Genomic DNA, 18,133 nt, shown 5'->3' with positions numbered 1-18,133 from the left:
TTATCCCGCCTTCTGAACTCTGAAAAAGCAGCAAAAGTTTGTCTTCCTCTGTCTCTAGGGAAAAGGGAGGATGAGTGAGCAGCAGGAATGTGATCAGGCAGAGCTCTGTAACAAGTGTTATACCTTACATCACATCAGAGGTGGATTCAGGTCAATACTGTTGAGCTCTGCTGTATGTCCTCTATGTTGCTACAGCTCGTCTCTGGGAGCTGAAAAAGTGAATGTCTATTTGAGAGGTCACTACCACTCGCCTCCATTCCCCAGCAAATACTAGATTGCATATTACAAAAAAAGCATGAAGAGGGGAAACTGGTCAGAAGTTACATAATGGCCAGAAATGGTGTTATTCCTAGTATGCATACACAGAACACCTTACTCTGAAAAGTTACTTGAAAGCACAGTTACCCTTTAAGTTGGGAGTTGTTCATTAGTAAACAACCTCTTTAACCCCTTCACGACCTTGGATGGATCTATCCGTCATGAATCTTGTCCCGTTAAGCCCCGCCCCCTGCCGCGGGCAGGCGGCGGTCGGCACACATATCAGCTGTTTTCAACAGCTAACGTGTGCCTGCATGTTGCGAGTGGAATCGCTTCCACTCACAACATTTAACCCCTTAAATCTCGCTGCCAAAGTCTGGCAGCGAGATCTATATACGCGCGGTCATGTTTTTTACTTACCGCCGCTCCCATCGGAAGTCACGTGAGTGATCACGTGACTTTCGGTGGTTGCCATCGTAGCACAGGGTCATGTGATGACGCCTGCAGCTACGAAGTTTCACTTTCGTTTTTCCTCGGCACGGATCAGAGGGAAACGGGAAGTGATTGAATCTGCTGTTTACAGCTGTATAGCTGTGATCAGCAGATAGATAAGAGCGATCGGATTGCTGATCGCTATAGCCCCCTAGGGGGACTAGTAAAATAAAAAAAAAAGTAAAAAAAAAAGTTTTAAAAAATAAAAAAATAAAAAAAAACCTAAAAGTTCAAATCACCCCCCTTTCACCCCATTGAAAATTAAAGGGTTAAAAAATAAATAAATATACACATATTTGGTATCGCCGCGTTCAGAAATGCCCGATCTATCAAAATATAAAATCAATTAATCTGATTGGTAAACTGCGTAGTGGCAAAAAAAATTCCAAACGCCAAAATTACGTTTTTTGGTCGCCGCATGTTTTACGCAAAATGCAATCACAGGCGATCAAAATGTAGCATCTGCGCAAAAATGGTACCAATAAAAATGTTAGCTCGAGACGCAAAAAATAAGCAGTCACTGAGCCATAGATCCCAAAAAATGAGAACGCTACGTGTTTCGGAAAATGGCGCAAAACGGGCGCCACTTTTATTGGACAAACTTGTGAATTTTTTTTTAACCCCTTAGATACAAATAAACCTATACATGTTTGGTGTCTACAAACTCGCACCGACCTGAGGCATCATATAGATACATCAGTTTTACCATATAGTGAACACTGTGTATAAAACATCCCAAAAACTATTGTGCGATCACACTTTTTTTGCAGTTTTTCCATACTTGGAATTTTTTGCTGCTTTCCAGTACACTATATGGTAAAACCTATGGTTTCATTTAAAAGTACAACTTGTCCCGCAAAAACAAGCCCTCATATGGCAAGATTGACGGAATAATAAAAAAGTTACGGCACAAAAACGGAAAGTGCCCGGGGGCTGAAGGGGTTAAGGATACATTTTAGCCTTCAGGATATACTCTAGTTTTTTTGGGGGGGGGGGGTGTTTCATAACTGCAATTCTGCACGCCATAACTTTTTGGGGTTTTTTTCCAATTGTTCAGCCATGTGAGGACTTTTTTGTGGAAGGAGTTGTAATTTTCAGTGCCGTTATTTTGAACTGAGCATAACTTCTTGATGAACCTTTTTTTAAGAGATATTGCCATGTTAGACATTTATGGCATATCTTCTGGCAGGTTCTAATAGCTATAGTAAAATGGTCAACCATTTTTAGACCCCGGAATTTAAAAGTAACCCATATTCATTGGAACACTTCACTTTCTATGACATAATTATACATTGTGTCATGTTAAAGGGCTAAAACTGTTTAGTATTCGGATTGAACAGGTAGGACGCTATTGACTCAAGTTCCAGAGATGGAAAATTCAATCTTTTTTATGGGAGATGGAAAAATTCTGTCTTTCTCTGTCGTTAAACACTTACAAGATCGAGGGCAGAGCGTCTCAAACACCCTGATGCTTGATTGAGTATTGAACTGTGCCAAGTTTGCTTGCTCACCACTAGTTAAAACGACAATTCACTGATCAACCTGTGATACTTTGAGTCGTAGTATGGGATTACATTGATGGGATGCCGATGTTTAACCACAATATATTTTCAAATGCAGCACCCAACAAGTACCAAAGAAATCCACCATGGCAGATCAACTTTTTGACAGATAATCTGCTGTTGTATGGCATTGGTCACTCTTGTTCAAATCACAGTAAAGTGTTAGTGGTTATCACAATATGTTCTACATTTGATTGTTTGCTTTGCCAAAATCTCTTTTAGAGACCAGCCATAGCAGTCAGCAGAGGTCATCTGGTGGCTTTAGGTTTTTACTGACTTTTGACTTTGTCACTTAGGCTGTGTGCCAACGATGGGATTTTATCGCCGTTTTCATGCTACATATTTTAGTTTTCTTTTTTACACTGTGTAAACCAGGGGTGGGGAACCTCCGGCCCGCGGGCCGTATACGGCCCGTGACGACTTTTTATGCGGCCCCCGGGCACATTCCCGGGGACCATTGTGCTTTGGTGGCAGCCGCGCTATTCCCGGCTGCCGGCCCTTTAAATCCCACTGCCTGATGCCCTGTGGGTAGATGCTAGAATGTACGGGCTCTCTCCAGATCCTGACTTCCAGGACCTGACTGCAGCCCATACATTCTAGGCTTATCCCCGGCCTGTGTGCTCTGGTGGGCGGGTAAGCAGCACGCTGCGATAAAGTCACACAGAAGAGCTGCAGCAGGTTTACCAGCCTCCCGGACCTGCTGTGTGTGTGTGACTCTCCCTCCCCCTCACTGCGAGTACTCAACCCATCGCTGCCCCCCCCCCCGCTCAGTGCTGTGTACCCCCTCGTACTGTGTGTACCCCCCAATGCTGTATGTACCCCCCAATGCTGTATGTACCCCCCAATGCTGTATGTACCCCCTAGTGCAGTGTGTACCCCCTAGTGCAGTGTGTACCCCCTAGAACAGTGAGTACCCCCTAGTACAGTGAGTACCCCCTAATGCTGTGTGTACCCCTTAATGCTGTGTGTACCCCTTAATGCTGCGTGTACCCCTTAATGCTGTGTGTACCCCCTCGTGCTGTGTGTACCCCCTCGTGCTGTGTGTACCCCCTTGTGCTGTGTATACCCCCTCGTGCTGTGTGTACCCCCTCATGCTGTGTGTACCCCCTCATGCTGTGTACCTCCTAGTACAGTGTGTACCCCCCAGTGCTGTGTACCCCCAGGTGCTGTGTGTACCCCCTAATGCTGTGTACACCACAGTGCTGTGTACCCCCTCAGCGCGGTGTAACCCCTCACTGCTGTCCGTGCCCCCCCTAGTGCTGTCTGTACCCCCTGGGTGATGTCTATGCCCCCCCACCAGTGCTGTCCGCACCACCTAATGCTGTCCATGCTGCCACCAGTGCTGTCCATGCCACGGTGAGTGCTGTCTGTGCCCCCCTTATGCTGTCCATGCTCCCCAGTGCTGTGTGCCACCCCTCAGTGCTCTTAACTCGCTACTGCTGTCTGTACCCTCCCACTGCTTTCTATGCTCCCCAGTCCGTGCTCTCCTGTTGATGTCAATGTTCCCCCAGACCTGTCTGTCTCCCTAGTGCTGCCACCCAGTGCAGTCCGTGCTGCCACCCAGTGCAGTGCGTTCTGCCACCCAGTGCTGTGCGTGTCCCCAGTCATGTCTGAGCCACCGCCAGGGCTGTCCATGCCCCCTACTGATGTATATGCCCCAGCCCCTCCTGTGATGTATATGCCCCAGCCCCTCCTGTGATCTATATGCCCCAGCCCCTCCTGTGATGTATATGCCCCAGCCCCTCCTGTGATGTGTACTCCCAGTGTCTCCTGTAATTTATGCGCCCCGGCCCCTCCTGTGATGTGTATGCCCCCAGCATCTCCAGACAGAGACAAACCTGGAAAAGCAGCTGTGAGAAACAAGATGATCAATATCACCGAACATCACAATCGCACCAAAGAGAAGCAGCTCCGGCCACCACAATAGGGGTGAGTTAATTAATCGTTTGACCAAATATAGCAGGGTTATTTTTCAGGTTGATAATGTTGTGCGGCCCCCAAAGGTTAGTAGGAAATTCCAAATGGCCCTCGGCAGTAAAAAGGTTCCCCACCCCTGGTGTAAACTCACCTGCGGTGCATTCTTCAAACCGGCAGCATATCCATTTCTTTTGCGGATAGTCTAAATTTTCTGTTTAAGATTTCCTCATAGACTTGCATTAGATGCAGAAATTCCGCAGGTAAAAAATGTACATGTGTATTTTAGTGGATTCTGAAGCATAAGTGCATTAAAAACACACATAATACGCACCTAAGAACGTCAATACCAGGAAGTTTCTAAAAACAAAGCAGTTTTATTTAAAGCATGATACACCAAACTGGCAAAAAACGGAGCGTCGAAAACGCAATGAAACAAACCCAAACAAAGGTGCAAAAACTCAACAAACACTGATTGTGGGACCATAGCCTTTTACAGACTATAAAGTGTGTATTGTTCGGTTTGTAACACTTTTATGTCAGCTAGCCTACGATGGTATCGCTCGCAACCACAGGTAGAATAAGTCTTTGCAGTGCCCTGATCACTATAAATGCTTTTCTTTTTCTTAGAGACGTGTCGGAGGGTATGGAGTATTTAGAAGGCAATAACTTTGTGCACAGAGATTTAGCAGCACGTAACGTGTTAGTCTCAGAGGACAATATTGCCAAAGTCAGTGATTTCGGACTCACAAAAGAAGCATCTGCAACACAAGACACCAGCAAATTGCCTGTGAAGTGGACATCACCCGAGGCTCTGCGAGAGAAGGTAAGTAGCGTTTGCCCATAGTCTGCAACATCATGACTTGGCACGTGGCTGGATATGTGAAAAACATCAATGCTCTCCAAACTATAAGATTCCATTAAATGTCTTCATATAATTTTTATACTACTCTCACAAATATGACATAGGGGATGTAGAGTTTGCAGTGGTATTGGGGCACTGGTTATTCTAGGTCCCAAAAGGCTGTAGGAACACACTTGAATTTTTAAAGTGGCACTTGGTGGGTGTGGACATTGCTATAGATATTGCCCAAGGTACACTTGCGGACTTAATTATGTGTCTTAAAGGGGTTATGGGTTCAGCCAGCTAATTAGCTGCAGTCTTCATTATTCCATCAGAGCAGACTTCTACTCTGGCTGCAACATGCACTGACTACTTGCACCTTGTGTATAAACCACACCTAGAGAACCATATTCAAAAATGTATAAATTTTATTAGTACAATAACATACAACACATATGTGCTAACATAAATCATTAAAATATGCGGTATAAAAGGAGGACCCCAATAATTGCAGCTACTGAACAGACAGCAACCTGTGCTCAAAACCTATGTATAAAACTGCCCCTGTGAAAGTATCATATAATTATAGTGATATTCCATATGTCAGACACTTTCATGTTTCACAGGGCATATAATAACCGTCCACAATCAGCCTTCCACAAAAGTCGAACAGTAAATCAGGCCATATGTTAAGAATAGAGCTTATCCATTGTAAAGAGCACCCTTTGCCAGCAATCAGTGGGGCAAGGAGGTCTCAGATCCCGGACGTGTGTATTCCGTAGGCTTCCTCAGCGGGAATGGGAGGGGAGCAGAAGTGTAACCAATCCATATTACCCGTATGTATCTATATAATATGTGTGTGTGTATATGTATGTATATATTATATTATATTGATACACACACACATTGCAAGCGTAATCGTACGCTTAAGCGTAAGCGTAAAAACAAAAATTAAGAATATATTTTTCAATGTTTAAATAGCTTATCCCCTATCCGAAATCACGAGCAGTAGATTACTAGACCCTCCTTTTAAATACGGGAATGGTGGAGCATAAGCACTGCCCTCCTTCCAAAGTCTGTGAGACATCCAGAGATCACCGATTACGGTGTTTTGGTATGCCCGTCTGTCCTATAGACTTTGAATGGAGCAACAGTGCGCCTGTTCGATTCTTGCTCATTTCAAATTTGGAAACACGGGGCACCTTTTCTCGCATTTGGTGGGTCTCATAGTGGTAAGACCCCCAGTGATCAGCAGCTTATCCCATGTCTTGGGGGTAGGTGAAAATATAAAGGGATTGTGCCACAATTGGCTTATAGTTCTTTTCTGTGACATTTTAATACCAGGAAACAGTGAATATCGCAGTGAAATTTCTTGCAATGTTTAGAGATTGGGAGTACAAATGTTAATTTATATGCATCATTTACAACTTTATAATGTATATTTTTTACAGAATTTTTCAACAAAGTCTGATGTGTGGAGTTTTGGAATACTGTTGTGGGAAATCTATTCATTTGGGCGAGTGCCTTATCCACGCATTGTAAGTATTTTGCCTGTTGCTTATCAGTTGAAAAGGCTATTGACCACAAGTCAAATTCGTATAGGAATGAGAAAATCTGAAATAAAATGATTAATATTGCATATCCATATCTTTTCAGGAGTACCGTTATTTTCATGCATACACACAGCTGAATGTGAATACTTCTTCTAGTATGGTTTAGAACTTGGCTTAGTACAGTAGCGTGCCTTCTATAGTGTGCCAAAAATAAGAGATGTCATGGTCATGTCCACTGAACGTTTCTAATCACTGGTCAGTCAGCTTCCTACAGGAAGGGGTGGATTTGTGCAACACTCATTTATTGGAAAAGGGGTATTCTCAAGTTTGAAAATTATCCTTGAACCGTGGGATAGGGTATAACTTTTCAAGCAATGGGAGTCTAGTTGCTGCGGCCCTGAAGAGCCCCTACTGAATGAGCAGTGGTTGATCATGCTCCCTACTACTCCATTCACTATTAAGAGGAACGCCAGAGATTGAGTGAGCTCGGCTTATCCCATGGTTAATGAATAACTTTAAGTTGAGAATACCCTTTTAAGCTTTCCTATCTGAACATGGCATACCCTGTTCTTAGGTTCGCTACTGAAAATAATATAAAACTTTGCCCTTTTAGTCCTGTTTCCTATGACCACACAGTTTGCCCTATATGAATTTACAAGAAGTCATTAGAAAACTACATATCTCCAGAGTGAGAATCTTCCAAGCTATACTTAGTTGCCCTTGGGTAGGATGGTGCAGAAAACGTGAAAAAACTACTGGCATTGTAGTAATCTCAATTCATTCATTATAAAGCAGCGGAGATTAGCAGTCAATTCATCAGAATAACATAATTAGAAAAACCCAAACCTCTTTAGCCGAAATACACTTTCTATGCCATTGGAACTCAAAATTAATAAGATTTGTTTTACAAGCGCTTGGGAAATCAATGCAGTACACACGCTTTGTGGTGTACTGAAAGTTTCTGCTTTATTACATCATGTGACCAGTTTATATAGTATCCCAAACAAATAACTTCTCAGAACGATGCACAAATAAGAGCCGCACGGGTGTGTGTAGCAATGTGACACTTCCCCGCCCATCAGTGTTAGGGCTGGTTCCCACTAAGCGACAACGAGGTCGGTGTTACGTCACCATTTTCTGTGACGTAACAGCGACCTTGTAAGTCGCTGTTATGATCGCTGCTTAGCTGTCAAACACAGCAGCCGAAGCAGCGATCATAACCGCGAGAGCAGGGAGCCGCGCACACTGCTTAGCGCTGGCTCCTTGCTCTCCTAGCTACAGTACACATCGGGTTAATTAACCCGATGTGTACTGCAGCTACATGTGCAGAGAGCAGGGAGCCGCGCACACTGCTTAGCGCTGGCTCCTTGCTCTCCTAGCTACAGTACACATCGGGTTAATTACCTGATGTGTACTGCAGCTACATGTGCAGAGAGCCGGAGGCGGCAGCACAGGCAGCGTGAGAGCTGCGGAGGCTGGTAACTAAGGTAAATATCGGGTAACCACCTTGGTTACCCGATGTTTACCCTGGTTACAGCTTACCACAGCTGTCAGATGCCGGCTCCTGCTCCCTGCTCGCTTCATTTTGTCGCTCTCTCGCTGTCACACACAGCGATCTGTGTGTCACAGTGGGAGAGCGCCTTTGAAGAAAACGAACCAGGGCTGTGTGTAACGAGCAGCGATCTCGCAGCAGGGGCCAGATCGCTGCTCAGTGTCACGCACAGCGAGATCGCTAATGAGGTCACTGTTGCGTCACCAAAACCGTGCTGTAGCAGCGATTTCGGTAGCGATCTCGCTATGTAATAATAATAATAATAATTTTATTCATTTATATAGCGCTATTAATTCCATAGCACTTTACATACATTGGCATGTGTGAAGCACCCCTTAGCTGAGCCCTATGATATCATTCACTTATAAGACAAGATGGTTTCTATGAGAGCAAAATTGATTGTATTCTCTCACACTCTAGTAGTTGTGTACCTTGACCTATTGATTGTTTGCTATCTAGGCCCTTAAAGATGTTGTCCCTCGGGTGGAGAGAGGATACAAGATGGATGCACCAGATGGTTGCCCCGCTATTGTGTACGAGTTGATGAAACAGTGTTGGCATCTAGACCCCAACCAGCGACCATCTTTCATGAAACTAAGGGAACAGCTAGAGCATATCAAAGACAATGAGCTGTACCAGTGAAGGCAAGGAGGCCACGAATAACCACAGAGCAAGAGACAGTGACTCATCCATATCTGAATTGTGGATATGGGCACAGAAAAAGGACTTTTGTGAGTACAGTAAGTATATGTTGGGCTCTCCAAACTCCCCCTGCCTTGCACTACCTACCACTCGTGTGCCCAGACACCAGCGGAAGAGCCCTGCTGGTCTGTAGAAGGATTTGGATGTTCTCCAAAAAAAATGGTTTTATTGTCACATTTTTCATCTCCTCCTGCCCTTGGTTTTCTGATACATGGGCACCCCTCAGTGGCTATGCTCTGGAAGAGAAGATTACATGGCCAAGCTACAGCAGCTATAGAGACCAACACTGAAAACTATTTTGAATTCTAATTCTGTTTAGTTTTTTCTTTTGTTGTTTTGTTGTTGTTTTTTAGGTCACAATGCTATACTTGTTATAAAATCATCACAGAGACCAGGGGAATCATTGCTACATACAATCAGCAATGGGTACTTTTGAAGTCCTTGTATAATATAATGCAAATAATGATGCATGCTTCAGACCAGGAACTTTTCTTTTCTGATGCTTCTCTGCCTTACTTAATAGGTTATAAACTGACATTGAGCTGGAAAGCAAAATCATGGGTTATACAATTCATAATGCCTTTTGTATCCTTTACTTGCCAACCTTCCTGCAGAACATGTCATAAAGCTAGCACAATCCCTCCGACATTTGGAAAGTACCACTCTTTAAGAATTCGGTATTAATACCCTTAATGACCCTAGTACTTTCTATATAGATGAATAAACCTAAGTACCAAATAAGTGCGCAAACATTTCATTGGGAAGTATATTTGGTAATATCATTTCAAGTGAGGGAGGTGCTAGCATTATTTGAGCAATTATCACATACCACAGATACGGGTTTGGGTAACCTGGTCACGGACGGAGCAGGTGGTAATATATTTTAATTTTTGCATCTGCCGCGTTTTTTTGGTATGTTTATTCTTCATGCAGTTTTTTCACAAATTTTGCAGCAAACAAATTATTGGCAGGCTCCAATAATTATTTCTTTGGGGTTATATTTGGCTTCCCTTTGTAGCAGAGAACATCGCCATGAAGCATCTTTCAGAATTCTTTCTTCAGACTCCTCTTGTTGGTGTATATACCAAAAGCTTTTAATGATGTATAATAGTGTGATAAATCTGCAGCCGGGACCCAATATGAGTTACGATGAAGATGGTCATACATCGTAACACAGGCCCATCTTCAGGTCTGTCTACTATAGGGGAGAGAGTCTACAGAAGTGCTCATGAATCATGACCTCCAAGGCTGGCTGCTCAGTCGTCTTCATTTTAGCCAGTCTATATTCAGTCAATTCGAGGATAATGGTTTGCAGTTTTGTGATCCATACAGTGATTTAGAACTTTCAAGCTTGCTCAGGGAAAGGGTAGATCAAATCTAAAATTTTCAGCTAATTTCCAGGACGATGGTGGCATAGCCGGCACAACTTTATCCATGTTCCCCTCCCCATGTCTCTGTTACTTACATTTTTATAAAAATAAACCATTCACGAAAATGTAACTATTCTGCTATGAGCCTTAAAGATATATTATCTAAATTATTGGCCTACAAGATTTCCTGCCTTCTTTAATGAAATTAGATGTTAGTCAAGACAGTCAAGATTTATTAAAGCTAGAAGATATATGATTCAGCCAAACCTTTGCTGGCCTTTTATTGAAAACACGTCTCACTTGGAAATTGCCAGGTACCCCTATCTGTCAATAGGAAGGTGGAGGAAATGTTTGTACCTGCGGAATACGTCCCTTCAGGCTTTTACTTTCGGCATACATGCTTTAAAGGGGAAGTTTTCTCTAAACTCTTGCTGTACGATTGCAGCTTAGGTATGCCTTATCTGAAACACTGCAGCCTGTCAGTGAAGATTGCAGTTTGAATAGCTGGATAGGAACTACATATGGGACTAAACCTCATCAGTCCGGTGCGGCCTCTGGTCGGCTTCTCCTGCCCTGCTCTAGATGATTGTCAGGTCTCTTCCATAAAGAGAGATCTGCTAATCAACTGAAACTGGATGGGGAGAAACCGGTGGCCACAATGGGCTAGTCAGGTGTCTACTAATAGTCCCCTGCCTGCTTTTCAAATATGTTTTCTCTGAAATCATACACTGTTGCAATAACCTGTGGTTCTAGCTGCATGAAGCTAGTGACCAGTTCCCTTTAGGCCAAATGCACATGTTGAGTATTTGGTGAGGTTTATTTTAACTTCGTATTTGTAGCCAAAACCCAAGAGTGGAAGAATCAGAGGAGAAGTATAATAGATACCGAAGTGGGGACGTGTTTCTATCACCCACACCTGGTTTTGGCTTACAAATAGTGAAGTCACCAAATCCTCGGTGTGCACATGGTCTTACAGTTCTGTTCACACTGCGTTGTGAACTAATTTAGTAACAGCTATAAAGGTTGTGATGGCTCACTTTAAATAGATCCCAACAAATCATGTCCGACCACATTTATTTATAGAGGAGTCCATTAAGTTTTCATCGTGGTTGTGTGAACATTTAAAATGTTTGAGAATCATTTCTTTAAATGGCTGAAAACCTGGTATCAAAGTTTAGGATGTGTTTTGTACTATATCCACTATGAATTTTGGCAGGGGAGGGGAGGAATACTTCCAAATGAAAAGTCCTGAATTTTCGTCTGATTGTGTACTTGTATTTTGTGTATAATTTGCCATATTTTTTTTAAAGGGGGTACAGGAGGGTCCATTTTGTCATTTATTTTTTTTTTTTTACTCGTGTTTTCTTAAAAATCACAAAATACTGCCTTTTTTTGGTTAGGAGGTGTTTTACTGAAGTACGAATTTTATTTTTATTGTATACAAAGACAAAAATGGTTTGGGGAAGATGGTGGGGAAAAAGATACAATCACTCTGGAACGGTGATGTTTCTTGGATTTAATCTTGTGGAAATTGTGTGCATGCTGTCTTGTGTCTTCATTTCCAAAGGCCTTTCCTTTCTTCATTCCTGTCCAGTGCTTTAAACACATGTATATGCTGCATTTGGTGGGATAAAAATGTAATAAACCATTCCATATGGAAATTGTTCTTGTTGCCTGTTTACTTGCTCAGTAGACCTTTACTGTATTTGTCGATTATTGCTTTTAATCCATCCGGTGCCTAAGTGACCTTGGACTTACTGGTACATCCTAGTAATCATGCAGCCACCGTCACTGAAGGTATGGTGCTCGCATGAAGGTGCCTGCTGTTTCTGACAGCAGGGTACTGGGACTCGTAGCAATGGGGTATTTCGCTGCCCCTCCACAATTCAACAGTCAATCACAGTGATTGCAATTGCGAACAGTCAATCACAGTGATTTCAATGTTTCGGTAAATTTAAATTGTCTGAAAATTTGAAGTATATCTGTGATCGGTGCTATAAGTACTCTGGTGGCGTCACCAGCCCCAGCACTGATTGGAACAATTGGACAATGACGCCACATCGCACTGATCAGTGAGCAGAGGCTTGGTCTGACCTCAGTGTGCCCTCTGCATCACCTCTCTAGCTTAAAGGCTTGTGCTGAGCTGTCACTGTGCTATCCTGCTTCTGAATCTGCTAGAATTTGTGGTACCACAGACTATTTTAGCCTGTGCCACTACTTCTTGTATTGCTGCTGATGATTGAAGAAAGCACTTCCTTTCCTGTTCTGATCTCCTGCTTGTTTCCAGTCCACCTCAGTCCCTCTCCCTAACTCCCTCCCCACCCACTTTTCTGCCGCCCAGCGCTGATCAGTATTGGATGGCATGATTAGTGGCCTTTTTTTGTTTTGTGGGTTTTTTTAGACCACATCAGTGTGTGTGTGTGTGTGTGTGTCCTGCTGCCGCCGATGCACATCATTGATTCCGGATAGAGTGGATGCTGTAGAAACTGCACACTATTGTATTAGACAATACATCTCCAACATTCAATGCCATGTAGTGTCATGTGCTAAGTTGCTGGGTGAGATAAGCGTGGAGGGCTTGGACAATAAAGGGCACCACAATAACCTTAGGGTGAGGGGGGTATCCCTGAAGCAACAGGTTCAGATGACTTGCACACAGTTCTCTAACTCATCTTCAATTCAATACTGGGTCAAACTCCATCCCACAAAATAAAGTTGAATAGAGCCAACCGCCCCAAGGGAACTCAATCCCAAACTCGAGATGTGATTTGTTGCTTCCATGGTTTTCAAACAAGAGTCCATCAGGTTCAAGGCTCGTACTCTCTGTAAGCCGCAATTTAATGGACCTCCTATCCAACTGTACCCTGACCTGTCATTGATCACTCTCCAAAGAAGAAGATACCTGAAGCCTCTACTCAGTGCCCTGAAAGTTAAAAATCTATAATATCGTCTCACATGTATTGGTAGGCGCCATAGTCGGGTGCCTCTTAACACAAATTACTCAGGATTGTTTTGGGTTTTTTACCCATTTCCTTTCTTGGAAAAACTACTAGGAAAGGTTGGGTATGCCTACCCTGTCCATATGGGGAAGATATATAAAGCTGAGTGGAAAAATCACAAAATAGGTTATCAGGTATAACAGTGAAGTGTGCACAAAATAACACCTATTGGGGTTGTGAAAGTCCCAACCCCTATGAAAGCTTGAGTTAATGGCGGCTGCCCAAAAAAATCGTCAGGCAAGTGACTGCCAACTGTCATAGGGGCATTCACTTGCCCTCCGATTTTTTTTTTTTTTTTTTTTTTTTTACCTTGTAGTAGGCAGTCCTATTATTGACACGTGTGTGTATATACATGTCATTTCATGTACTGTGGGTACGAAAAGTATTCAGACCCCTTTCACTTTGTTTCATTGCAGCTATTTGGTACATTCAAAAAAGTTCATTTTTTTTCTCAATATACACTCTGCACCCCATCTTGACAGAAAAACAAAACGAAATATAGAAATGTTTGAAAATATATTAAACAAGAAAAACTAAAATATCACATGGTCATAAGTATTCAGATCCTTTGCTCAGTATTGAGTAGAAGCACCCTTTTGCGCTAGTACAGCCAGGAGTCTTCTTGGGAATGATGCAACAAGTTTTTCAAACCTGGATTTGGGGATCCTCTGCCATTCTTACTTACTGATCCTCTCCAGTTCCGTCAGGTTGGATGGTGAATGTTGGTGGAGAGCCATTTTCAGGTCTCTACAGAGATGCTCAATTGGGCTTAGGTCAGGCTCTGACTGGGCCAGTCAAGAATGGTCACAGAGTTGTTCTGAAGCCACTCCTTTGTTATTTTAGCTGTTGACTTAGGGTCATTTTCTTGTTGGAAGGTGAACCTTCGGCCAAGTCTGAGGTCCGGAGCACTTTGAAAGAGGTTTGCTTCCAATATATCTATGTACTTGGTGGCATTCATCTTTCCTTCAATTTAAACCAGTCGTCATGTCCCTACAGCTGAAAAACACCACCATAGCATGATGCTGCCACCACCATGTTTCACTGTTGGGATTGTATTGGGCAGGTGATGAGCAGTGCCTGGCTTTCTCCACACTTACCGCTTAGAATTATCACCAAAAAGTTCTATCTTCGTCTCATCAGACCAGAGAATCTTATTTCTGATAGTCTGGGAGTCCTTCATTTGTTTTTTTGCAAACTATGTGGGCTTTCATGTGTCTTTCACTGAGGAGAGGCTTCCGTCAGGCCACTCTGCCATAAAGGCCCGACTGGTGGAGGGCTGCAGTGATAGTTGACTTTGTGGAAATTTCGCTCATCTCTCTACTGCATCTATGGAGCTCAGCCACAGTGATCTTGGGGTCCTTCGTTACCTTTCTCACCAAGGCTCTTTTCCCACGATTGCTTAGTTTGGCTGGACGGTAGATCTAGGAAGAGTTCTTGTGGTCTTCTTCCATTAAAGGATTATGGAGGCCACTTGTGCTCTTATGAATCTTGAGTACTGCAGAAATTCTTTTGTAACCTTGACCAGATCTGTGCCTTGCCACAATTCTGTCTGAGCTCCTTGGGCAGTTCCTTTGACCTCATGATTCTCATTTGGTCTGACATGCACTGTGAGCTGTGAGGTCTTATATAGACAGGAGTGTGCCTTTCCAAATCAAGACCTATCAGTTTAATTAAACACAGTTGGGCTCCAATGAAGGAGTAGAACCATCTCAAGGAGGCTCACAAGGAAATGGACAGCATGTGACTTAAATAGGAGTGTCTGAGCAAAGGGTCTGAATACTTATGACCATGTGTTATTCCATGTTTTTTGTGTAATAAATTTGCAAAAATTACTACATTTCTGGGGGGGGTTCTGTCGAGATGGGGGGCAGAGTGTACATTTGAGAAAAAAAATGAACTTTTTTGAAGTTACCAAATGGCTGCAATGAAACAGAGTGAAAAATTTAAAGGGGTCTGAATACTTTCTGTACCCACTGTTCTTGTATTGTGGATTTTCTGTCTTTATCCTGAAGTGGACTTTGATCCCTGAAACGCATAGACCTATGAAATAAAAGAATATTTTAATATATTAAGAGTTTATTCATTTGGCAGCAGCGCAGCATTAACCCCGTTCTCCCTCTCCAGCACTGAAACACAAGGGGAGGAGATGAGGTGACCGACTCATTCTTTCCCTCCTCTCTTTCATCCAGATGACCCTCAGAGCAGAGAATCGTTCCATGTCATCCTGGGAAAAACTCATGTGTATTATACTTTCTTTTTTTTTAAATCCGGTTAATGGCTAAAATATTAACACTGAATGTAAATTCTCTAAACTCTAACACTAAGGGGTGTATGGTCCTCCATGATCTATGGGCACATCGTGCAGACTTAGCTTTTTTTACAGGAAGCCCATTTAAATTCTAGTGGAAATTGCAATTTTGCCAATCACTTATTTTCCAAAATTTACTTAGCTTCTCAAGTCAGGAAAATGCAGGTGTGGCCCTACTAATCTCCGAAACATGCCCTTTACAAATAAGATCAGAGATGTTAGACCTGCAGGGAAGATATATTATACTGCAAGATACTTACAAGGAGATACCAATCACACTATGTAACATATATTTATCTAATACCTTGCAAACTTCCCTTCTTAACCAAATATTTTTGAAGTTTTGCAGTCTACCCCCTACCGCTTGGGTTATTGGAGGGGAATCTAATGTTGTTGTTTTTTCTGACACATCGGATAGGATCTCCATACACAAAATACAGCCAAACAGATCTCAACATAGATTATCTCCAAATTTTAGGAAACTCATACTCAAATTTGGCCTTTTTAATCTTTGGCATATTAATCATCCCACTCAGAAAACCTACACTTTTTTTTTCTCCCATCTAAACAGTACTCCTTCCACTTTTTTTTTTTTTTCTATTATACAAACCCTCAGATTGACATTAGGCACAGACAATTGAGTAATATTGTGTTTAGATCATGCGCCTGTAAAGCTGACCCTCACTCAGTCTTCAACACAGACTAAAATATGCCATTGGAGACTCAGAGTTCCTGCTTAAGAGACCAATACATAAAGAGGACAAGGCCAGAAAAATAGCTGAATACTTTGATATTAACAAATAGTCAGTTGCCAATATTTTTCAACTGTATGGGAAGCACATAAAGTTGTTCTTAAGACCCCCTTCACACGTCAGTGAAAAACACGCGTTTTTAACTGACGTGATAAAGGGAAGTATGTCCCTCCATGTGCCGTGATTTTGGCACACGTGTGATCTCAGTATGCTATCCGTGATAATACAGGAAGATCAGGCACTTATATCTGTCCATGCCGCTGCTCTCTGTGGTACTGAGGTCTCCTGCGATGCAGTGTCCGGCTGCGGCTGTCTCCCCTCTGCAGCTACTTCCGGGTAGGCTGTGCAGTGCATGTATGCACTGCAGTGTATGGATGAAGATAGCCGGCTTGGAAGCAGGAGATACTAGCGGCTGGAGACGGTTAAGTTTAAAAAGTTGTTTATCTTAAATGTACGTGATTTTTCTGGTACCTGGTCCGTGGGACATCAGTGATGCCAGAAAGAAAACAGACTTGTCTCCATGCGGAACACACGGAAACCTGTCAGTGAGAAATCACTGATGTGTGTGGAGAGCCTTTGATTTTAATGGGTCTGCGTATGTCCTTGATTCTGGTATGTATAATAACTGCAACATATGTACTAGAATCACTGAAATGTGAAGGGGGCCTATGGGTAAGTGTATAGCCCTAGGTTCCTGTATTAACAAGGATAGAGCCAACCAATCGACCTAATTACCACCCAATGAAGAGACCTTGAAGCTAAACTTGCCGATGCTCCATCCAAAAGAATCTTAAGGGACAATTGTTTCTGTGTACACACAATTAAGAAATTAATTACAAAGCTGAAGAAAAAAAAATTACTTTATAATAGACAAAAATATTAAAAAGGACATAAATGTCATACACTATTGGCGAGTTAACGCAAGATGATAGAAGTCAGTCTTCAATATATGCTCTCAGATATAGTGGAACAATAATGACACTTTTAAAATTGCAAATATTGACAATAAGTGACAGTCCACCGTGTACTTGAAAGTCCAGTGAGCACAGAACTGTGGTTTGACCAAATAGGAAATGTTGGCTGAAAAATGGAAATGATTTGGTTCTAGCTTCTGAATAAATTTTTTTCTTTATTTTAAATTACAAAAAGGACTCGCATATTGTGATACATGATGAAAAGAAATGGAAGGCTATATACACACAAGGGCTATATGTACAATGCCTTGCAAAAGTATTTGGCCCCCTTGAATTTTTCAACCTTTTCCCACATTTCAGGCTTCAAACATAAGATAAAAAAATGTACATTTTATGGTGAAGAATCAACAAGTGGGACACAATTGTGAAGGTGAACGATATTTATGGTTAATTTTAAATTTTTGTAAAAAATAACTGAAAATTGGGGAGTGCAATATTATTTAAGTTAATACTTTGTAGCGCCACCTTTTTGCTGCGATTACAGCTTCAAGTCGCTTGGGGTATGTGTATCAGTTTAGCACATCGAGAGACTGAAATTCTTGCCCATTCTTCCTTTGCAAACAGCTTGGAGCTGAGTGAGGTTGGATGAAGAGCGTTTGTGAACAGCAGTTTTCAGCTCTTTCCACAGATTCTAGATTGGATTCAGGTCTAGATTTTGACTTGGCCATTCTAACACTGGATACGTTTATTTGTGAACCATTCCATTGTAGATTCTGCTTTATGTTTGGGATCATTGTCTTGTTGAAAGACAAATCTCCATCCCAGTCTCAGGTCTTTTGCAGACTCCAACAGGTTTTCTTCAAGAATGGTCCTGTATTTGGCTCCATCCATCTTCCCATTAATTTTAACCATC

General features: G+C 42.4%; 1 protein-coding gene across 1 annotated transcript in view; it reads left to right on the top strand.

The window, feature by feature from the left end:
* Positions 1 to 11,908, top strand: part of CSK (C-terminal Src kinase) — a 163,758-nt gene extending 151,850 nt beyond the window's left edge. Inside the window, exons 11-13 of the mRNA XM_075345604.1 lie at positions 4,857 to 5,052; positions 6,522 to 6,608; positions 8,635 to 11,908. Coding sequence (XP_075201719.1) covers positions 4,857 to 5,052; positions 6,522 to 6,608; positions 8,635 to 8,817 — 466 coding nt within the window. The 3' untranslated portion in view covers positions 8,818 to 11,908. The remainder of the gene's footprint in view (positions 1 to 4,856; positions 5,053 to 6,521; positions 6,609 to 8,634) is intronic.
* Positions 11,909 to 18,133: the final 6,225 nt, after the last annotated feature.

Source organism: Anomaloglossus baeobatrachus, chromosome 4 (genome assembly GCF_048569485.1).
Source record: "Anomaloglossus baeobatrachus isolate aAnoBae1 chromosome 4, aAnoBae1.hap1, whole genome shotgun sequence".
NCBI lineage: Eukaryota > Metazoa > Chordata > Amphibia > Anura > Aromobatidae > Anomaloglossus > Anomaloglossus baeobatrachus.
Note: the sequence above shows the minus strand (reverse complement) of the source record. Positions and strands in the feature narration are given on the sequence as shown.